This window comes from Dendrobates tinctorius, unplaced genomic scaffold (assembly GCF_039654945.1).
Source record: "Dendrobates tinctorius isolate UK_male_01 unplaced genomic scaffold, ASM3965494v1 ptg000029l, whole genome shotgun sequence".
Taxonomy (NCBI): Eukaryota; Metazoa; Chordata; class Amphibia; order Anura; family Dendrobatidae; genus Dendrobates; species Dendrobates tinctorius.
In genome coordinates, this window is record NW_027361697.1 from 40644772 (window position 1) to 40669350 (window position 24579).

The 24579-nt window shown below is 42.2% G+C and overlaps 1 protein-coding gene across 2 annotated transcripts in view; it reads left to right on the forward strand.

The window, feature by feature from the left end:
• Positions 1-24579, forward strand: part of MFSD14A (major facilitator superfamily domain containing 14A) — a 71692-nt gene that overhangs the window by 20407 nt on the left and 26706 nt on the right. Inside the window, exons 2-7 of one of the 2 annotated variants that reach the window (XM_073571640.1) lie at positions 7373-7499; positions 11663-11775; positions 15836-15931; positions 21521-21583; positions 22523-22650; positions 22738-22852. In XM_073571640.1, the coding sequence (XP_073427741.1) occupies positions 11695-11775; positions 15836-15931; positions 21521-21583; positions 22523-22650; positions 22738-22852 (483 nt within the window). In that variant the 5' untranslated portion in view covers positions 7373-7499; positions 11663-11694. The remainder of the gene's footprint in view (positions 1-7372; positions 7500-11662; positions 11776-15835; positions 15932-21520; positions 21584-22522; positions 22651-22737; positions 22853-24579) is intronic. The other variant, XM_073571639.1, reaches the window with a different exon arrangement.

Here is a 24579-nt window from a genome sequence, read left to right on the forward strand (position 1 = left end):
TAGCTACCAGCACCTTGAATGTTCAGGTGGCGGCCTTGGGAGCTTTGTATAACCATGACTTAGCCAAAAATCGGTGGGTTATGAGATTCATTAGCGCCTCAAGTAGATCCAGGCTGATCCCTCTACGCCCCCCCCCCCCCCAGATCTAAACCTAGTGCTAAACGCACTAACCAAATCTCCCTCCGAATCCCTAGCGGAGGCTCCCTTGAAAATATTATCCCTTAAGACCTCCCTCCTCATAACCTTAACTTCTGCCCGCCGCATTGGTGATATGCAAGCTTTATCTGCCCACTCACTCTTCACTCAAGTACTGGATGATAGGCTCGGTTGGTTCTGAGAATTACCCTATCTCCCCAAGGTTCCGTCACAGTTTCATAGGACCCAGGAGATCTCCTTACCCTCCGGATCCCAAAAATAAAACAGAGGAGGCATTACACACGTTAGACGTAAAAAGGTGCCTGGTCCAATATTTGACAACCACAAGGGAGTTTAGGAAGGACAGGGCTCTGTTTGTCTGCTTTCTGGGTCCACGGAAGGGACAAAAAGCATCGAAGGCCACACTGGCGAGATGGATAAGAGACGCCATCACCCTATCCTACTCCGCTTACGGGGCAGCCATCCTGGAGGACATAAGGGCCCACTCAACCAGAGCAGTGGCATCATCCTGGGCGGAGAAAGCCGGCGCTTCAATAGACCAGATACGTAGAGCTGCCACTTGATGTTCCCCCTCTACATTTTTCAAACATTACCATCTAGACTTGACCTCCTCTTCAGATCTCACCTTTGGGAAAAGGGTTCTGGAGGCGGTGGTCCCTCCCTAGATGTATAATCTTTGTAATTCTCGCCGTGGTGCCGTCATGGGGGAAAGAGAAGATCGTAGTTACTTACCGATAACGGTATTTCTCTGATCCCATGACGGCACCCGTTCATCCCTCCCTTTCACACAGGTGTGCACATTAGAGTTAGTTAATTAGCTTTAGTACTTAGCCACGCGGTGCCTCTATTAAGCTTAATTTAATTTTGGAATTTTTTATAACCATTTGAGTTGCAGCTGAAAGTTCTGTATAATGCTCTGTAAACCAACTGATGTGGGAGAGAGGTACCGCCTTTTTCATCTGTAGGTTTCCTGTCCCTGAGGGCGGATCCCTCTCTCCGTGGTGCCGTCATGGGATCAGAGAAATACCGTTATCGATAAGTAACTACAATTTTCTTCTCTTTCAGGTTACATCGGGGGCTTATCTACAGCATTACAGAATGCTGTAGATAAGCCCCTGATGGCGGTGGCTGCATCTCATAGCCCAAAAAATAGGTGACAGTTTCCCTTTAAGAGCTGTAAAAGCTGGTCGTCCAAATAATGATAATGGTACACTGTCCTTCACAACAAGCTTGATGAGCTGTCTTTTAAACACATCTGCTGTCATTGTTACTGTAACTTTGTCACTTACAAAATATCTTGTAACTGATGTTTGAGAAACTCTTTCCTCCTCCTTTGCCTGGCGGGAAGTCCTGGTCTCTTGGTGCTGCTGTGGTCTTTTTCAATCACAGCTTTGTAAGCTGCTGGGTGGCAGCGTTGTAAATGTCTTTTTAGATTGAAAGCTCTTGGAGCTTTTTTTATCGCTGCCTGAGTATGCACTGATTTTGGCATCACATCATTTGTGTCCATCTGGGTCACTTATACACTGACACACAAAATGTTTTTTCATCTTGAGTCACTGTGAAATGCTCAAATACAGCTGACATCATAAGATGCTTCTTAGACATTTTGTAATTATGTAAATTCGCTCTCAAAATTTTGTCCTGTAAAAAGAAAAAAAAAAGTATATTGTAATTCTTGCAAGAATAGGGAAACATGCACTGTATAATTTAGGATAAAAATAAAACAATCTTTGCATAAATCAGTAGAACGGATGATAAATATAAAGTTTGTTAAATATGTTGTTAGATAGCTTTACTCTGAACAAGCTTGTCTCAGAGTACAGCTCGCTAAATGCTTCACATCATATTTCTTTACAGTCTATGAAGAGGGGAGGAGGGAGCATGCTTGTGCTGAATCATATTCCAGAACACACACACACGTCCTCATCGATCCTGTTACTGTATTTCCGAATTTGAGATGTTAGAAAAGTTTTTCCCCCTTATATTCTATGTATAGTGTATGTAAGTCATCAGAGCATCTAATTTGTCCAAACACGAGCTAAGAGGAAAAACAAACTAGAACATCAAGCATACAGAGACCATGTATACTGAACTATTGATTTATGCACAGCTAAGTTTACATATGCTTTAAGACAGGGGTCCCCAACTCCAGTCCTCAAGGCCCACCAACAGATCATGTTTTCAGGATTTCCTTTGTATTGCACAGTTGATGGAAATCCTGAAAACATGATCTGTTGGTGGGCCTTGAGGACTGGAGTTGGGGAACCCTGCTTTAACAAGAACTTGCCTTCCTTAATCCTGCTTTCCTGTTCACTCCAGAAGTTCTGCGATTAATGCAGGCATTCCTTCCCTGTGTGTTTTTTTTTTCCCCTTATCTGTAGAGGAGGAGCTTCACTACTTAACATAAACTGAAGCACAGATTCATCTCCGCTAAAAGTCTAGACCTTAGTGTGCCCCGTCACACATAGCAAGTCACACCCCGTCACAAGTTTTGTGACACAACAGCGATCTCACCAGCGAGATCGCTGTGTGTGACAGCGATCAGCGACCGGCCCCCCTGCCGGTATCGCTGATCGCTGCAGGAAAGCTCAGGACATTTCTTTAGTCGCTGATCTCCCGCTGGCCAGCACGCATCGCGGCGTGTGACAGGCGGGAGACCAGCGATCAGCTGGTAACTAACGTACACATCGGGTATCCAAGGGACGTGCGTCCCTTAGATACCCGATGTGTACCTTAGTTACCAGCGAGTTACAGGTGCCGCCGCCACACGCTCGGGACCAGGAGGCAGCAGGACGCCGTCCGCGGAGAGGCCGGGGATACAGGCGCGCCCTCTGTTGGTGGAGGACTGGAACAGCAGGCGCCTGTATCAGCGGAGCAGTGGGGAGATTCTCCCAGTGCCCTGCGCCAGTCACTCATCCTGATCCCGGCTGCACATCAGCTCCCGCCGCTGCATCAGCGCACTGGTAAGTAACGAACTCAGCGACGCTGCGCGCTCGGCGGCACTGGTCCTGATCGCTGGTGAAGCTGTCTGTTTGACAGCTCACCAGTGATTATGTAGCGATTCACCAGCGATCCTGACACGTTGATATAGTTGTCGGGATCGCTGGTGAGTCGCTATGTGTGACGGAGCTTTTAGAACAGGAATAGGTCAGACATTTCAGAACTTTCCCAAATGCTTATGAAAAAAATATTCCCCACAAACTGCATTGAACTACTGTACCCAGTTTATTATATATTTTAGGAGTCGGTCCACTTTATAACGACCACCAAAATGGGCTCCGACTCCACAGCCCTGATTTTTAGTCACTGATATTTCTTTTACAAATCTGCATAAAAACATAAGTGAAAGTAGTTGGAATTTCTCATGTCTCTAGCAAATCGGATGATTTCCCTCTTATTACAGGGATGCAGGCTTTACTTTCACTTTATTAGCGTGTGTGAAAAATCTGGTGAGTCTCTTCTCTGGGAGGCACAAACTGTGAGTGAGGGGGAAGCTGGCTCTACAAATCATCGGAATGGCGGAGCCCTTGTGCTCAGATCTGGCAGGGCTTGGCCTGTTTTGCTGGTTCATAGAATATGATGGGGAATGATTTACCTAGAAGTTTCCAAGGAACATAAATGCTGCATATTTTCTGCTGAGGATTTGCTTGGGTACATTTGGTCACGTATTACAGTTGCCAGCAGTGTGAATGAGATGTAATTATATCACATTGTATAAAAAATGTGCAGCATATATTTTATTCTGTGCTGCTTATATGAATTATGAAGAAGGCAAATCTAATCTGCAGAGCCTTTGTGTTTGACCCTACGCAATGCAAAGTGTGAAATGTATCTTGTATGTTTTGCATCTTATTGCAATTAAAGGGCTGTGGAGTTGGTAAGCCAAACCTGCGACTCCGACTCCTCAATTTCCCTTCCACCGACTCCAACTCCAACATATATTGCTTATATTTAAGTGAAAAATTAATTGTAGTACAATGTGAACATCAGACATTTAGGCCTGTGTGCACACGATACAGATTTGCAGCGGATTTTACCGCCCAGAAACGTTGCATATCCGCATTGTGCTGTACAGTAGCCTTAAAATCAATGAAAAAAAAAAACCGCTGTGCAGACGCTGTGGATTTTTCCGCTGTACAAAATCCGCAGCATGTTACTTCTTTTGTGCGGTTTTCCATCTCCCCTGTCACCAAATCCGCAGGGGGAAAACCGCAAGAAAACCGGAAGAAACCCGCAGGAAAAATGCAGGTCATTTGACCTTCGGATTTCTTCCATTCTGCGCAGAAAAATCCGCAGGGCCAAACAGTACGTCTGCACTTAGCCTTAATCATGTTTATGATACAATAATCAAGACATTTAGATAGAACATAATATATATATTGCAATACAACTTTAGAACACAAAAAACTGTAATAAATTGTAAATATGTAATACACTAATATCGATTACATACAGACACACACATACATACTGTATATATATGTGTGTGTATGTGTGTGTGTATATATATATATATATATATATATATATATATATATATATATATATATATATACACACAACACTATGTAATAAACTATGTAAGTGGCAAAAAACAGTTTTCAACAAAAACCTACTAAATAACATTTGTGCAGTCTATGAATTTGTTCTAAGGAATATAATTGCCTCCTTCAGATTCCTCCTTTCATAGATGACCTAAAATCTGACCTAAAAATTTTAAGGCCAGAGAACAACCACTCTACACTAACTTGGGTTGGAGGCAAAGCCGTAACCACATGGGCAACATCTCTAACAATTTCCAAGTATAAAGGAATTGCCTCATGCACAGTCAGTTTTGATGAACGGTTGAATTTTTCTTTTTCTTTGAGAGCAAGTGAAACATTTTGCTGAAATATGGTCAATCTGCTTTCTATAGGAGACGGAGTGAAATCTTTTTCCTTGCGGCAACGCTTTGCCTGCTCCATATCATCCAAATACTTGTCAAAGTCAAACTCCTCATCTGATGAGGCTGAAGATATGGCAGCAGTAGCACTGTCAGGACCCGAGTCCTCTTGCGCCTGGCAGTCCTCCTGTAGGCCACTCATCCTAACTGCTACCTCAGTCAAAGCTTCTTTTCCTTTAGTAAGCTGTTGATCATCAAGCAATATACGATGTCTTGGGTCCACAAACAGCTGCCAGAAAAATTTTCTTTTCCGATAGCTGTGTCTCTCCGTTTCATTGAAGCAGAAATGCCATCTGCGATTAAATCTCCTCTTTGGGACAGGCAAAATAGCAAGTTCTTCCACTCCCTTATGAAAATGCCAGGCGTTAAATCCTCAGCTTGTAATTTTTTAGTCACAGTAAATAGGTGATTAAGCAGTTCCTTCAATTCAGCCACCTGTGTCCATTGACCTTCATTTAGTTACCTGAGGGTTCGCCATATCTATAAGAAACTGTTTTAGCCAGGATCAAAACTAGGGGGGGGGGGGGCAGAACCTAATACTGTTCCGCAGAATCTCATACTGCACACTTTAGCTGCTGCAGAACCTTATACTGCACACCCCTGCACTTGAAAATAAAGCCTGCACCTTAAGATGTGGTGAATGCAGTCTATTTATTCCAACTATCAATTGATGTTGATGTGTTACTGAAGACGAGCAATGCCTGTCCTGGGCATCCTTTTGGGCAGCTATGAGGTGTACCTGACTGGTGCTAAAAAAAAAAGGAGTGTTAGTCTGTGTGCTACCCAGCTTTCATTCTTTTTGGTACAGATAAGATATGGATAGACAGATATGGATAAATAGAGCAGATTTGTAATCTGCTTTTGCTATTGAAAACATTATCTATGAGCTCAAAAACCTTTCAGGTGATGCGGTTTTTTAAAAAGCTGACCTGCTTTTGCAGCTGAAAAACGCAGCAAAAACGCTGTGTGTGAATGTAGCCTTAGATCAGGAATAGAACAGCCATTTATAGGACATTTCATAACTTTCCCAAATTCCTATGAAAAAATATTCAGCACATTCTGCATTGAACTACTGTACCCAATGTATTATATATTTTAGGAGTCAGACCATTTTATTCAGACTCCACCAAAATGAGCTCCGACTCCACGACTCTACAGCCCAGTGGTACTTACCACAGCATTTTGTGCTGGGGGAGCGGCATTATTCATAGGTTCTTCCCTCAAGCCTCCTCCTTGTCATCCAGAGCCTGGCTGCAACTCTGGCCTTTTAGAGAAAGTGGGGGTGACCTTGAGGAATAGATATGACTAGTCCAGCACAGACCCTGACCAGCTTCTCCCCCTGACGCCCCAGTTGACCGACAGCTCTTTGTCATGTGTACACACAGGGAGACACCTGTGAATCACCTATAGCCAGACTAGTCTCCTATTTTTGTGGTTTTCTGAAAAACACTGAAGCATTTGATAGAAAAATATACCTGGTTGCAATGGTGCGGCAAGGCTCAGATTCATGTTTCAGGCAGCATGAATTAATCAGGTTCTCTTTGGCTACATCCCTGATGACAAAGGACAGCAACACAGATCATCTATGTTTTCATACAGCACCCTCATATTCTCCCCTCTCACACAATGCTATTTCAAGCCAAAAGAAGAAAATCTGACACAATTGTCAAAATAGTGAGACAGTGGAGAGACTGTCTTAAAGGAGTTGTTGCATGCACAAAGTTAATTTTAATCAATAGATCTTGCAATAATTTCCACAATTGTATGTGTTTAAAAAAAAATGTTCCTGTGCTGAGATAGTCTTATAAATGTGCCTCTGCTGTTTACTGTTTAATGGCTGTGTCTGTGTGCAGGAACATGGTCTGATCATACCACATCTCCTGGACAGGGGAGCAAGCAAAAAAGAGAATAGATGTTACAGCTAAGGATCACAAATAATTATTTCTAACAAAGAATCAGCTGTGATCCCACACTGTCATGTATGTATATTCTTCTGCCAATGTCAAAAAACTGACCGTCACATCCAAACATAAATCAGGTCTGAACAGGTGCTTAGCTAGAGTCGCCAAGTGGTATACAATCAAACATAAGGCAACACTCTGTAGTGCTATAGCATGCAAACATGAAATATGAAAATTGAATTGCATTACTGCACTAGAAATATGAAAAATTGAGAATGCTTAGCGCATAAATTGGCCAATTCATGTGTACCTGGCAGCCACGTTAAGGCGATTCTCTTTTACCAGGACCTAATGCCAATCCTCTCTTTGACAGTCTACATCTCTCTGGGAACCTAATGTGAATCCTCTCTTGGACTGAAGTATATATCTCTGTGGAGGGGTAGATCCTGTTGCAGTTAAAAACACCTAAGGCTAAGGGGCGTATGAGTTAGCGACTCAAGGTAAGCACCTGTTCAGACCTGATTTATGTTTGGATGTGACAGTCAGTCATTTTTTTGACATTTGTTTGTATTAGCCTTCTGACTGAGCACTCCGCCCCTTAGCCTTATCTGTTTGATTGTATACTCTTTTGCTTCCTCCCCTGTCCAGGAGATGTGGTATGATCAGACTGCACGGTCAGACACAGCCATTACACAGTACACAGCAGGGGCACATTCATAAGATTATCTCAGAACAGGAACACTTTTTTTAAACACATCCAGTTGTGGAAATTATTATTATTCCAACATGTATTGATTTGGGATGAAAGTATCTGAACTGTTTGTATCAGACACCTAGTGTCAAATAAAATACACAGTACATTAATTTTACTGTTCGGGTACGGCAGACTAATAAAGCTTGTTTGGCTGCGTTGTGCATTTCAATCAACAAGCTTTTCTGGTGTGGGCACTTCTGGCACCAAGTATTGGCATGGCTGTGATTGGCTGGCGCACCATGTTAGAAGGAAGAAAAAAAACTTTGGGGCGGGCTTATTTTAGATAAGAAGAGCAGATAAAGCAGACAGTTGAGGGCTTGTATTCTCAGACTGGGAATGGTATATGGATATTTGGCACTACCCAGCCTAAAAATAGCGGCATGCAGTCATCCCAGAAAGGGCGCATCCATTAGATGCGCCAATTCTGGCACTTCCCGCTTGTCCTTTGCATTGGCAAGCGGGGTAATATTTGAGATTGATGTCTCACCCCCATTACTAACCCGGTAAGTGAGTAGTTAAATGTATTTTTTCCTGTGTCTATCTTTTTATTTGAATAAAGACTCCCCCTCACTCCCTTGTTTACCCATTGATTAATTGAAAGTAAATCCAGGAAGTTCCGACAGTAATTGATTATTGAAATGTCCCACGACGCCCATCGAATGCTATGGAGGCTTTGTTGTGAGAAAGTTCTCAGAACGAGACTTCATAGTTCACTCTCATTCAGCGGCAGGCATAGAACTTCTCATACTTGTGCTTGCTGCTGACAGCGAGAAGAGCTATGAAATTAAGTTAAATGGGGTTACTCACTGTCAGTGGCAGGCAGGATTGTGAGAATTTCTGTGCCTTCCGTTAAACGGGAGTGAACTATGAAGTCATGTTCTGAGAACTTTTTCACAACGAGACCCCATAGGACTCGATGGACGTCGGGGGACATTTCACTATTAGATTACCGTCATAACTTCCTGGATTTACTTTTAATTAATAAACGGGTAAACAAGTGAGAGAGTGTGGGGGGAGTCTTTTCAAAAACAAACATTTTTTTTCTGTTTATTTTTACTACTAGATTAGTAATGGGGGTGTCTGACACATCTCCATTACTAACCCCTGGGCTTGGTGTCAGCCAGCTGCTGACATCAGTCCCAAAATCAATTGCCCCGATTGTCACTGCACGAGGGCAATCTGGAAGAGCAGAGGCTAAGCACCAGAATTAGCGCATCAATATTTGTAGGTTGGGAATGGCCCAATAACCATGGGCATTCCCAGCCTATCAGCCCCCAGCTGTCTGCTTTCCCTTAGCTGTCTTTTTTTTTTTTTTTTCCATTTTCATTTTATATATTTCTGATTAAAAAAAAATGACATGTGGACCCTCTAACTTTAATAACCAGCCAAGGGAAAGCAGACAGCTGGGTGCTGATATTACTAGGCTCAAAAGGGCCATGGATATTAGCTCCTTCCAAACCTAATAAGACCAGCCTTAAGTAGCCCCACAAATGGCGCATCCATTAAAGTTTTGGGAGTTTTTTTTTCCAAATTGAGATTTCTCCTACGCCTCATTGGGGGACACAGACCATGGGTGTATGCTGCTGCCACCAGGAGGCTGACACTAAGTAATACAAAGAAAGTTCGCTCCTCCTCTGCAGTATACACCCTTATGCTTGGTTCACAGAGAAATTAAGATTTTTTTGCTTACTGGGATCGTAATGGGGTATCTGATAGATACCTGTCCATTACTAACCCGTGGACTTGATGTCAGCGGACATTATGTAGCTGACATCAAACTCACAATCCCATTACCTCGAATGCCACCGCACCACGGCAATCAGGAGGAGCCATTCCTAAGCGCTAGAATTGGTGCATCTAATGAATGCACCAGGTTGAGGGCTGGTCTTATCAGGCAGGGAAGGGGCCAATATCCATGGCCCTTTCCAGACTTAATATCAGCACCCAGCTGTCTACTTTGCCTTATCTGGTTATTAAAAATAAGGGTGACCCTAAAATAATGACACAGCTCTGAGCTGATATATTAATAAGTTGGGAATGTCCATGGTTTTTAGCCCCTTCCCAGCATAAGGAGACCAGCTCACAGTTGTCTGCTTTCCCTTGGCTGGTTGTAAAAAGTTTTTTTTTTTTCATTTATTTATTAAAAAATACACATACAAGGCACTGCTCCACTTGGAATACCACCTCCTGGTTCAAGATGTTTTTTTCTTTTATTGGATTCTGTTACTTTAAGTCCTTTTTTATCCACATTTGTTTTCAGGGCAATTGTCCTGCTCCTACCCCATTTTGCTTCCTCCTTTAGTCCCCTAGCTCTTACTACGACCATTTTACAGCACCAAAGTTCGGCTCACTTTTGACTTATATGGGGTTCAGGGTCATGTTTGGGTATCCGTACCAAACTCTTTTTTCCTCAAGTTCAACCAAACCAAACTTCCATGGGTTTGCTCATCCTTACTATTGATCAGAATCAACTTTAAAATTAACTTTGTTCGTGGGGAAACCTCTTTGTCAGCCGAACACTCTTTGCCGAGTCGCTGCTGCCACCTATATATCTCTGTTTCTAGTTAGTAGGAATTATAATCATATGACTTGTGTGAAAACGGGCAATTACGGGTTTGTATGTGGGAAAACATACAGAGTCTGATATATTTAAACAACAACCAGCAGAATTGTGACTGCTGCTTCAGAATATATCACAGGTTGTTGGTCCTAATTAGTAGAAGATAAATAGTAAAATATGTTTCTAAAGTGAGTGACTCAACTGTTAGGTTATAGTTAGGTATAATTATCCATGAGATGGGTCTCTCCACCTTTGGCCACCAGCGCACATTACTATCACTCTGTAGCATATTTTTTGTGACCCTTGTAATATATATTTCCCGTACCTGTCCTCTTATAGTATATAATCCAACATATGGATAGATAACAAGTTGTTTACTTCACTTCAATATTTTTATAACTAACTCTCCAAAATAACGGAAGGAAAAGGAATGTATAAAATAACCATTACTTTTATTCAATTTTCAAAAAATTCTCAAAAAATACAAACAAAAATAACAAAATTTATACAGGATGCCTCATGTCATAGAGACATGCAGTCTCACTGCCCACTGTTGGTTAATATTAGCCCAAATCTAAATGGTAAAATAGCTTGCTAGATTTTACTATAAATTTAATCTTTTCATAGTTGTTTACAACATAAACCAGAAGTATACCTTGCTAACAATGTGTAAAAAATTCTTCGTAAAGTGCCTTAGTGCAAAATGATATTGTAACTGTAAACATACAGATGTAAACATTGGCTACTGGATACAATCCAGAAAATGCCTTAGTGCATGTAAACAAGAAAAAGAAGACAACGTCGAAACGCGCGTTGGGGTGGGAGACAGGGCAGTTTGACTCCCCACTAAGGTAAACAAAATTATATGCACCTTTCTTCTTTTGGTATTATGCTTATTTAAACCTGCAAGATTGTTTATATACACTAAGGCATTTTCTGGGTTGTATCCAGTAGCCAATGTATACATATGTATGTTTACCGTTTCTATACCATTTTGCGCTAAGGCACTTTACTAAGGATATTTTATACATCGTTAGCAAGGTATACTTCTGGTTTATGTTGTAAACAACTATGAAAAGGTTAAATTTATAGTGAAATCTAGCAAGCTATTTTACCATTTAGATTTGGGCTAATATTAACCAACAGTGGACAGTGAGATTGCATGTCACTGACATGAGGCATCCTGTATAATTTATTTTTGTATTTTTTGGGGAATTTTTAGAAAATTGAATAAAAGTAATGATTATTTTATACATTCCTTTTTCCTTCCGTTATTTTGGAGGGTTGGTTATAAGAGTGTGATTTTAGTATATTCAAGGACTAATATGTATAGTTCAATATTTTTGTAGGTGAATGTTGCCAGAACCCTAGTTATGTGAAAATGACCCAGGGAAAGAAAAAGAAGAGGGTGAACCGCAGTGTTCTTCTCGCAAAAAAGATCATCATCAAAGATGGTGGCTCAGTAAGTATCACCTGAATGGGAAATATGAGTTTTGGGAACGTAGTTGAATACAAAAAAACTGAGAAGCATTTGTTAAAGGGAATCTGTCGCCAGGTTTGGACGATATGAGTTACGACCACCACCTTTCAGGGCTGATATACAGCATTCTGTATTTCTGCCCCAACCCAACCTGGAAGAACTGAAAAATATCTTTTATTATACTGACCTGCGGGGCGACCCGATCCGAGGGGTGTTACTGGTGTTGGTCCAGTGCCCCCTATCTTCTTAATGATCGCCGTCCTCTTTCTTGGTTCGTGTGGATGACGCGTCCCTGCATCATCCACACAGTCTACCCGGCATTGTACTCCTGTGCAGGCATACTTCTTTGCCCTGTTGAGGGCAGGGCAAAGTCATGCAGTACGCAGGTGCTGGGCGCCTCTGACCGTTCCCAGCACCTGTGCACTGCAGTACTTTGCTCTGCCCTCAACAGGACAGAGAAGTCCGCCTGCGCAGGAGCACAATGCCGGGCAGACTGTGTGGATGATGCAGGGACATGTCATCCACACGAATCAAGGAGGAGGATGGCATCGCAAGAAGATGGGAGGCGCCGGATCAAGTAGAGCGACACCCCTCGGACCGGACCGCCCCACAGGTGAGTATAAGTTATTTTTCATTTCTTCCAGGTCGAGTTGGAGGCAGATATACAGCATTATAGAATACTTTATATCAGCCCTGAAAAGCCGTGGCTGCATCTCATATCGGCCTAACCTGGTGACAGGTTCCCTTTAAAAGTACAATTCCAGCATTTAATGTTGTGTGTTTTTTTTTTTTTTTTTTTTTTAATATATTTCCACTTGTTAGCCAGGCATCAGTAATGTGTGAATTAAATTACTTGCTGGTTGCTGTTAACTGGACTGCTCTGGTCCATTCCTGCATCATGTGAGTGCAGCTCTTTTCGCCAACTCACACAGAAGATGGCGATTTGCTTTCTTGATGTAAGTGTATGGAAGATTATTTTGGAGTCTCATAGACTTACAGTGAAAAAGTGACCTCCTTTCCATACTGAAAGCCGTCAGGTCACAACTGCGGTCATATGATGCAGGAAAGGGACTGGAGCGCTGCTGGAAACGGCAGAAGACAGCGATCAGTAAGTATTTTAATGCATACACCGTACATGTTACTGATGGCTAATGACTAGGAAAAAATGAACATTCTGGCGTATATACTTTGGGTTTTATTATAATATAAAGGCTGTTTGTACATTGTACTAGATACCACAGGGCATCTTACAAGGAGTAGGTATTTTTAGTATGTCTTTCTCCAGAATTGGGTGGCTCTATGTTAAGTCAGCATTTAATTGAGAGCCAAAACCAGGATCACTGGTCACAAGATGGGAAAAGAAGATTTTGTGTTTTAAAAGCCTCAAACTTGCTATCAGGACTGCGGCGTTATAATGTGAGGGTCCAACTCTCCCATAAATGTGGCAAGTAATGAATAATACAATTAGTGTAGCACATCGCTGTAATCAATGTTTCTTGATTACTTGATAAATAAGGGGCATTGGATAGAACATAAAATAGATATATTTCTTTTAAATTTCTAAACTTGTCTAATTTTCTATGAAGTTAAACTAAACAATAATAAGGGGGTCTTCGAGTCCCGATTTTTCTGCTATTTGCGATTTTGTGGAAAAAGTATAAGCATTTTTTGGGATTGGGTTCTTTTACAATATATTTACAGATGCTTGAAGTATGCTTCCAAATTTTATCATGCTAAGAGTATAAATAAGTACTGTAAAAATGCAGTGAAGTGGGCAAAGAAAACAAAATGGTGGTGAACGGTGGCCACGATCCCGGGTGTTGTACTTGTGTGAAAGAAAAATCCCAAAGAGACTCTTAATTACTATGATTATCGCTATCTCCAGTAGCAGAATTGAAAAGAAAAAAAACTTGAAAATTAGAAGAAAAAAATGGCGGCATGCTGAAAATTGAGTATTGGTTTTTGGCACAATTGGAGGCATGTTAAAATTACCAAAAAAAGAAGATTTTGACTTGATTCTGGTACATGATAGGCACTTATACAAGGCAGACTCAATTGACTAATTGGTTTTGGAGATAATATTGCCACCGATTTGACAAAAAAAAGGATCAATCAGCTATTCCAGGACTATAGAGTGGTCCTGCCTCGTGCTCATAAAATTCCTGCAGAGCTGCTCTCTTTTCTGCAATGAGATCTGTCGTCTCGAATGGAGTCAGACGAATGCCGCTCTGAGCAACTTATATGAGCCTCGTTCCGAGTGTGCACGTACATCTGATTAAGAATTTACACGAATCCCTTATCGTTAAAGATCATTATTGCCAAAGCATAGCTATGTTCACACTCTTAACACCCAAATGAAGAGGTTTCTGAGCAATAGTCCCAATGAGTGAGTTGAGCAATTCGTCGTTATTTTGTGTCTCTGCTCCAACACAACGTTTCAGCAAATCATCATCCTATTAGATCTCTGATCAGTGTGAGGTGATTGCTAAGGGTCATAATACAAAGGACAGTTTTTAAAATGTCGCCCAAAAAACAACCATGTATTGGGCAAGTTAACCCAAAAGCTAAGAAATCATACACGCACGTGAGGACGATGAAATGCTCCATTCTGCCCCACGCGTGCCGGAGATTGCTGTCTATAAGTTGCTATAACTTTTTTAAAATTGCCATTCAAACTAAATCATTTGCAGATATTTTTTCCACACGAAATACATGAAGAAAAATCAATTTTTCTAATCTGTTAGACTCAAAGTCTCCAATAATAGCAAAATTTACATTTTAATTTATTTTTTTAAGTTGGATGCGGTGTGTTTCTTCCACCTGCTCCCTAAACTAGCTACAACATAAACCCCACAGTCGTGCTTGCAATAGCACATTAATTAAAATGGACTATTCTGTTGAGATTTTTTTTTTTACATTATACAAAATGTGTCCAGCAGGAGGTAATGGTACAAAATGAGCAAAGAAAATAGTCATTTGTTAAATCACTGAGCGCTTCCCGGCAGTCTTGCTTTACCTGGGTGCCGAGGTCACCTTTGTAGATGGGATGTGACCTTTGATGCCAAATAAGAATCGCCTAAAGGGGAACACTGGTACAGTGGGCAATTTAACAGGTGACTATGGGTGCTTTTGTTATACCATTTTTTTCCCTTTTTGCTAAACTTTGTATGTTCTCTGAAAAGTAATGTTAATTTTTCTTCCACTCTTTATCAACATTTGTGAAAGTGTAATTTTTGTTGCACATCTTGGTTACAAAGTTACTTGACTACTATTACTTCTACTTTTTTTATTTTTTTTTATTTTGCTGCTTTTTTTTCAGCCCTTATTTATTGTGGGGGGGGGGGGGGGGTAGCATTTTACAGTACTAGCAAAGGGAACGAGACTTCTGAAATCTGAAGCACCTGTTGCTTATTTTTTCCTTGAGGATTTCAACCATGAAAGCAGTCCTTCCCATCTGCAGCATGTCAATTCTTTCAGCATTTTTCACGCATTCAAATGAATGGGGAAAACACAAGTAAAAACGTATCAAACGCCTGTGTTTCCCAGGCGAATCTTTTCCTGCCAATACTCTGGTTTTTGCTGCAGGAAAATATGGTGCATATACTCGTTGTGTGCACATAACCTTAATGAGACTTCACAGAAAATTGTATCCTAGATTGTCAAAGCTCTGCAGTCTACAACCTGTGACAGCCAGACCATGGCATGCTGGTCCTTACATCCGCTATGTGCTTTTCCAGTGTCAATAGAGGGGTGAACTTTGTCCTTCCCATTTCTATGAAAAAACAATTAAATTCATCGTCATATATGATGCATACTCTGAAGTGCTGGATCTTATCGTAGACTTTCCCTTTTCACATCCAGCTGCCCACTTCCCATGTCTGCAGTGGCTGAGACAATTATAATTCTTCCCCCCACCCCCACAGAGACAGCAGGTGACATTTTTGCATATATTCTTGAATCAGTATATCCTTTTATTTCTAGTGGTTGATGTATAGTTAGTTTTGTAGAGAATGCAGCTCTAATATTGTCATTCTGTCTTCAGCCTCAGGGGTTTGGCTCTCCCAGCGTGTATCATGCGGTCATCGTCATCTTCCTTGAATTCTTTGCTTGGGGTTTACTCACTGCTCCGACATTGGTGGTAAGTTCTGTTTATCATCGTTATACAATTGCCACCATGTTTCAAAACCGTTGCCCATAGGATAATAAACTGCGATTGGCCGGGATAAGACTGATTACGGAAGGGCATATTTCAGCTCTTTAATAGCTGTTCGTTTATATACTGACCTTACAGCCCCATATGCATCTGAGGCTGTAGGTTCAAGTTGGAAGACTTAAGGACTGTCTGGCCATTGTCATCAGCAAAAGTGTGCCCGTTTGAACAGGGGTTGTAGTTTATTTTGTAGACTCTAATTATACATAAGTAGATACTGGCACTGTATATATTATTTTTTTTTTTTTTTTTTTGTTCAGGGGTTAAGCCACCCAAGGGCATTGACCAAAATTGGAGAAATTGGTTAAGCATTATCCAGTAGAGCATCTGGTCAGGAAGTAACCGTGTTGTATGTGACAATGGTCTTTGTCTGTCTTACAATTGTGTTTATACTGAACGATGTCACATGCACTTGTAATGTAGGGCATCAGATGGCAAACTAACATTTGCAAATGGAAACAAGATTTTTATTCTTGTTGCCATTACAAATAACCCCACCATCACGCTCCCTGCACCTTCCAGCAGATGTTGGGTGCCAGTAATTTCTGCTAGACCACCCAAGTGTGCCGCCATCTCTGCCCGCCATTGAAGAGCAGATTTGGATGTGGCCATCCCCCGAAGGTGTGACCTGGATGTTAGTGTAACCATTTCCCTTCTTTAATTGACATTTGTTAATATTCATGGAATTTTACTCTTTTTACATCTTATTTGCCATTATTAAATTATACATGTACAATACCGTACATTTCAAGACTAAACTTTAATTTGGTTCCTAAATGTTTTCAAATGGCATGTATATATATTTTTTTCTTTTGTCTGGATCAATGTAATGTGATTTTGGCCAAGTGTATCATGTGTATTGCTGCAGCAAACTTGCCCCAGCCTGTGTGTGTTTTAGATTCGGTAATTGGTTTATTTCCTGCTACTTGTGGATCAGGAGCAGAGAACTGCACATTCCTTCTCAGTTCATACAGTTTCATTAACACTGTCCCTTGGGGTCTTACATAGATCAGTATAAATTGCCCTCATGTATAGATATAAAAGAGGTTGTACCTAATAAGAATAACAATGTTGTATGAAAAAAAACCCCACAGCGGGGCCTCTTCAGTGAAGAAATTGAGTTGCCATAATACACACAACCTGCTGACAGGTTTTTGGATTAAGGTAGCCATATTTTTCTAATCCTGTACAACCACATTCAGTAGTACCATATATACTCGTGTATAAGCCAAGATTTTCAGTATATTTTTTTGTGCTGAAAATGCCCCCTCGGCTTATACATGAGTCATTGTGCAGAAACCAGCGGGGGAGCGGCAGCAGGAGTCGGTGGCTGGGACATCATACTCACCCTCCTGTGCCATTGCTGAACGTCACGTGTTGAGCGGTCACATGGTACTGCTCATTAAGGTAATGAATATGGACGCGATGTGGCGTGGTGTCCATCTTCATAACCTTAATGAGCGGTACCATGTGACCGCTCAACACAGGAAGAAGCTGCCGGCCCCGGGACAATGGGGAGTGTGCAAAACAGTAATCAAAGCAAAAGGTGGCTACTTTGAAGAACCTAGAATATAAGAGATATTTTCAGAAGTTTCACACTTTTTTGTTTATTATATAATTCCACAAGTTAATTCATAGTTTTGCTGCCCTCAGAGTGAATCTACAATTTTCATAGTCATGAATATAAAGAAAACTCTTTTTTAATGAGGTGTGTCCAAACTTTTGATCTGTACTGTGTATATGTATGTATGTATATATATATATATATAATGTGTTTGTATGTAAAAAAAAAAAAATATATATATATATATATATATATATATATATATATATATATATATATATATATATATATATATATATATAAAAATAATTTATTTATAAAGCTGGGTGTATAGCCCTGCCCACTCCGCATAGCCACATTCACTATAATATCCCACATCAGCCAGAGCCACCAGACAACTACCACTAATATATCCAACATCATCCCATCAGCCAGAGCCATTGGACAACTACCACTAATATCCCACATCATCCCGTCAGCCTGTAGTCAGAACCAGAGCGCTGAGTGGATTTGCCCTGACTTCCATACCAATGATCCCTTTAATAGAAGCCTGGGGTGAGAATCAGAGCACTGAGGGATTTGCCCTAACTTCCATACTGGGGATCCCTTTAAGAAAGGCCTGGGGTCAGTACCAAAGCGCAGAGTGGATTTGCCCTAAATTCCATACCAATGATCCCTTTAAGAGAAACTGGTCAGAACCACAGAGCTGAGTGGAACGGTCCTAACTTCCATACCGGAGATCCCTTTAAGAGAGGCCTGGGGTCAAAACCAAAGCGCTGGATGGATTTGCTCTGACTTCCATACCAATGATCCCTTCAAGAGGGATGATGTGCCTATATGATATCTTCCATACCGGAGATGCCTTTAAGAGAGGCCTGGGGTCAGTACCAAAACGTAGAGTGGATTTTCCCTCACTTCCATACTGGGGATCCCTTTAAGAGAGCCTGGGATCAGAACCAGAGTGCTGAGTCGATTTGCCCTGACTTGCATACCAATGATCCCTTTAATAGAACCCTGGGGTCAGAATGAGAGCGCCGAGGGATTTGCGCTAACTTCCATACAGGAGATCCCTTTAAGAGAGCCTGGAGTCAGTGCCAGAGCATTTGAAGGCAATTGCCCTGACTTCCATACCGGGGATCCCTTTAAGAAGGGCCTGTGATCAGTACCAAAGTGCAGAGTGGATTTGCCTTAAATTGCATACCAATGATCCCTTTAAGAGACCCTGGGGTCAGAACCGCAGAGCTGAGTGGAACTGTCCTAACTTCCATACTGGGGATCCCTTTAACCCCCCTTAGTGACGGAACCAGTTTTTTAAATTCTGACCAATGTCACTTTATGTGGTGATAACTCTGGAATGCTTCAACAAATCCCATTGATTTCGAGATTGTTTTTTCGTGGCACATCATAATTTATGATAATGGTAAATTTAGGTCGATAAGTTTTGTGTTTATTTATAAAAAGTTTCAGAAATTTGACAAAAATGTAAAAAAAATTGCAATTTTAAAAAGTTGAATGATTATCCCTTTAATCCAGATAGTCATACCACAGAAAAACATTAATAAATAACATTTCCCACATGTCTGCTTTACATCAGCACCATTTTAAAAATGCTAATTTATTTTATTAGCCTTTTAGGAGGTTTAATAATGTAGCAGCAATTTTTCATTTTTTCAAGGAAACTTACAAAATTTATTTTTTTGAGGGACCTATCCAGGTTTGAAGTGACTTTGGGGGTCCTATATATTAGAAGACCCCAAATGTGATACCATTTTAAAAACAGCACCCCTCGACATATTGAAAACTGCTGTCAAATAGTTTATTAACCCTTCAGGTGATTTTCAGGAATTAATGCAAAGTGGTATAGCAGGAATGAAAAAATGTTTGTTTACCACCTAAATGTCGCTAAAGGGCCTGTCACACTAAGCGATATCGCTAGCAATATCGCTGTAACGTCACTGGTTTTTGTGACGTTATAGCGATATTGCTAGCGATATCGCTATGTGTGATACTTGCCTCCGACCTCTCCCCCGCTGATTATCGCTGATCGCGCGAGAGCGTCCTGGGCCGCTTCTCGTCGTTGGCTTCCTGGTGGGCTTCCTGCTGTGACAACGAGCGACGCATGGACGCGGGCGGGAGGATGTCGGGATCGCCTCGTCTGACAGGTAAGTAGCGACCCCCGACCCCTGAGATGTCGCTGGTGATATCTGCCTGTGTGGCAGCTCACTAGTGACCACTTAGCAATGTACCAACGATCCTGACCGCGTCATATCGCTGGTCGGGATCGCTGGTACATCGCTAAGTGTGACAGTACCTTAACTTCTCAACTGACCGCTATAGCCGAGAGACTCTAAGGCCGCTATTTGGCCATGAACTGCTATGGAAAACATCAGGACCACACAATCATGATCTCGATGTGTAAATAAGATTAAAGTGGAAGCCCCCATAATCTATTAACCATTTATTAGATGTAGTCACTTTTAACACCAGCAACTAAGGGGTTAAACAGATCTGGAGGGTGCCAACACCAATCATTTGTGATACAGCAGGTTGTCAGCTATAGTGTACAGCTATCAGCTGCTGGATTGTCACCTGTATGGGGATGCTCTTCTCTTATATCTCAGGTCAGTAAAAAGATGTACTGGCTGTCATTAAGGGGTTAAGAGAGGCCTGGGGTCAAAACCAAAGCACTGGATGGATTTGCTCTGACTTCCATACCAATGATCCCTTTAAGGCCGGTTTCACATTAGCGCTTTTTAAGCGCACGCACGGCCGGGGGTAGCTCCGCCCCCGAGCCGGCTCTCTGCCCGGCGTGCCCGCCCCTTGCTTGTAGCGCCGCCTCCTAGCGGACAGCGGCGCCTGCGATCGGCGCACCCTATCTTTAGCATAGGGTGCGCAGATCGTGCGCAGGCCGTGCGCTAGTTGCGCTTTGACCTGCGCTGCGCACTTTTGACGGTGCGCCGTGCGCGCCAAAATCCGAAAAGTTCGATTTTGGCGCGCACGGCGCACCGTCAAAAGTGCGCAGCGCAGGTCAACAGGTCAAAGCGCAACTAGCGCACGGCCTGCGCACGATCTGCGCACCCTATGCTAAAGATAGGGTGCGCCGATCGCAGGCGCCGCTGTCCGCTAGGAGGCGGCGCTACAAGCAAGGGTCGGGCACGCCGGGCAGAGAGCCGGCTCGGGGGCGGAGCTACCCCCGGCCGTGCGTGCGCTTAAAAAGCGCTAATGTGAAACCGGCCTAAGAGGGAAGATGTGCCTGCGGGATGGAGGATGTGTGATGGGAGATATGGGCACAGGAGGGGGGGATTCATTTCTGTCATGTACTCCCTGCTCCTTTCTGGGAGTCACAGTGGCTGGGAGCTTATGTTCCCAGGGATGCTAGATTTCTCCCACCATGTCAGTGTCTGCTGAGGTGTTGTCAAGTGGGAAAACTGTTGGTCATAGCAACCAATCACAGCTCAGCTTCTTTTAACCAGCTCTGGTGAAATGAGAGATGCTTAGTGATTGCAAGGAAAACTGTTGCTCATAGCAACCAATCACAGCTCAGCTTCTTTTGAACAGCTCTGGTGAAATGAAAGATTCTTTGGTTGGTGATACACACACATTCATTTTTATATATAGAGATTGTTCTAAACACATTCCACTATGTAATAAATATTTGCAACTGGAATATTTCATTCAGTGATATCTAGGATGTGATATTTTAGTGTTCCCTTTATTTTTTTGAACAGTGTAAATTTGGAGTCTTTGTAAAGGACAGCGGCTATACAACGCCATTTCCCCGTCCGTGTATGTCATAACCTGTGCAGATGATGACTTTCCGTTGTAGCTAGCTAGAGAGTAAACGCTCACAAACCACAAGATGAATCACCATCTCTTCCTGTATTAGTGCTCACAATGTGATGTGTACATGGCCGGCTTTCATCATTTACACTATTTATCTGTTACCTGTACAGGTTTTACACGAGACCTTCCCAAAGCACACGTTTCTTATGAATGGACTCATCCAAGGAGTAAAGGTAACGTGAACTTACCTGTGGCACTTGTGATCCCTGTTCTGTCAATTTCTGCTTGTTCAATAATGAATAAACTTAAAATTGGCCTATAATATTTCCAGGTGGATTGTGCTGGAATTCCTTGAAAAGCTTCTGCAGAATCATTTACTACATATTGGTCATAGCTGATAAATTTTAACTAATGTAATATGGGTCTTCATATGTCAACTATCTAGCACAAAAAACGGAATTTGATTCTGTTAGTTCACATCCTGAACTATGGTGTGAATTGTATCTGGTTTTATGTGAGATTTATCTTTGTTTTTGGGTGCATTCATACATCCATGTGAAATGCCTGAGTACTGACTGATTTTTCTTATTTTAATGGACATCACTCTGACCCATAGAGTTCCACTAACACATCTGAAAATTACGGATCAGAGATTGAGATCCGTGAAACTCGGTGCATGTCCTTTCCTGATCCGATGTTGAGGGTTAGAATAGGATGACATATTCAACGGGTCTCTGTGTGGCCTGATATAAAATCCAGCATCACACCAACGCGCAAATGCACCCTAGAAGTAGCAACCATTAGGGTTCATTCACACTGGTGTGTAAATTGGATAAAAAAGAAAAGGGATTGCACTCGGACCAATGTTACTCAGTGAGGCCATGCGGCTCTGCGTCTTTTTTTTATCAGCTGTATTTAGCATGAGAAAAAAAGTCGCAGCATACTACAGTTTCACTCTGAACTCTGTACAGTGCAAGAAAAACATTGTATCCCATACAGACGGCATCCAAATCTTAAGGCTACATTACAATTCTGGAGCATAGGAAACTGTAAATGGTCCTGAGAAAATCCTCGCCTCACTCTCCTGGATGAGAATGGGACAGTTTCTTGTTTCGTTTTTTATTAGCCTGTGTGAGCGAGAACCCTTAATGTGTTTGCTCTGTTTCTTTCAGGGATTATTGTCCTTTCTCAGTGCACCTTTGATAGGGGCGCTCTCTGATGTTTGGGGAAGGAAGTCTTTCTTGCTGCTAACTGTGTTTTTCACATGTGCGCCAATACCACTAATGAAGATCAGTCCGTGGTATGTAATGACTGTTATGTGCATCTGTCCTGTCTGTATATAAGCATTTATGGAACGTTATAATTGCTTTTTCTGGGTTTTTTTTAGGTGGTACTTTGCAGTAATTTCTGTATCTGGTGTTTTCGCTGTTACCTTTTCTGTGGTATTTGCTTATGTTGCGGATATAACACAGGAGCACGAGAGAAGCATGGCGTACGGACTGGTATGTAAATTCTATTCTTCTAATTCTTAAGGGTTACATTGAAATTTATTGAATTTGTTGTGGATTTTCAGCATTGATTTCACATGGAAAACTGCATACAGTACATGGTAGAGAATGGGGTTTTCCTAACCCCAGCAGCAGTCATCACATGTATGTAACTGGTGAAACCCCTTGCCATACCCACATACAGTATATCCATTTTTTCATGGATATGCTGTGGATCTATGAGTGTGCCTGAACACTTCTTTCAAGATAACTGAACAGACGAGTGTTTAATATAGCTCAAAAGTGATGTATTTTAAATAGGTGACACCTTAAGAAAAACTTAATTTCATGCCTTTTTATGGATGAGTGTGGAATATATCTGGCCATGGGAAGTCGGGCTCCAAAAAAAAACTAAGAATGGCTAAGTTACGTGGCTCCCCTATCTCTCCTGGGAAAGAATGGGCGTCAGTCTATGGCCCCGTCGGTTCATACGTCCGCATCCCTTTTTGCGTGGGTGGGGGGGGATGGGCGAAGTATTCCCTGACAGGGCCACCAAGAGTGTAACTAAACGCAATGTGAAAGCACCCTTAGAGAGTGTGCATGTATCCGGCACACCTCTGGAACACAGTGTTGACCGAGCAGAAAAACGATTATACTGCAGGCCTTGTCTGTATTAATAGTGATCCATCCAGACAGTCCCCAAGTTATCCAGGGGAAGAATGCGGCACAATGGTAGATATGGCATCTTCAGATGGCGATGTTGATGGACCTTATTATTGACCCTTGATATGGTTGAAAGTTTTTTTTTTTTTTTTTTTTGTTTGTTTTTTTTCTTCCTTAGGCATATACCGTATTTTTGGACCATAAGACACACTTTTTTTTTTTTTTCCCCAAAAAATTTGGGAGGAAAATGGGGGTGTTTCTTATTGTCCAAATGTAGCTTACTGGGGGTGCGGTGGAGGCAGTGGAGCGGGGTCACAAGAGGCAGGGTCGCAGCTACAGGAGTCGGGCGATACTGCGGGCCCTGGACTGGGAGGAGGGGGTGTCCCTGCGGTGGGCTTCAAGAAAATGGTGGTACAAAGCAGAAGTGGAGTCCCCACTGTGCATATTGATCTCCCGGCAGTGGACTTCAGGAAAATGGCGTCTGCGCATGTTCAGATTTACATCTCAGCTCAATGAAGCCCACCACCAGGAGACCAATGTTTGCAGCGGGGTCTCCACTCCTGCTTCACACTTACGACATTTTTCTGAGGCCCTCCGTTGGGAAATCAATTGCTCCTGCCTTGCACTGCGGGTTATCCCCTCCTCCCCAGCCCAGGGACCGCAGCATTTCGCCAATCCTGCCGCCTCCAGCAGTGAACCTGCTCCACTGACGCCGTCTTCCCTTCAGTAAGCTAAATTCAAACAATAAGACAGACGTGCCCCCCCCCCCCCCCATTTTCACTTTAAAAAATGTTTTCCCTATTTTCCTCCTCTATATTTGGGGCGTGTCTTATGGTAAATACAGTAATCTATTTTGACACTATACTGTGGTCTTTATCGGCTACTTGTTGAAGACCACGGTCTAAGAACCACAGCAGCACAATCTGAGGTTTCTACACCCTCCATTTTAAAGCATTAGGCTGGGGCTACATGGCGACTTTGGCTGCAATGCCAGTTCACTACGTGTTGCTGCTATATCGAAGTGAAATACAAGTGCATAGGGTCAACTTGTGGCCTCTACGGCACTGCAACAAGCAAGT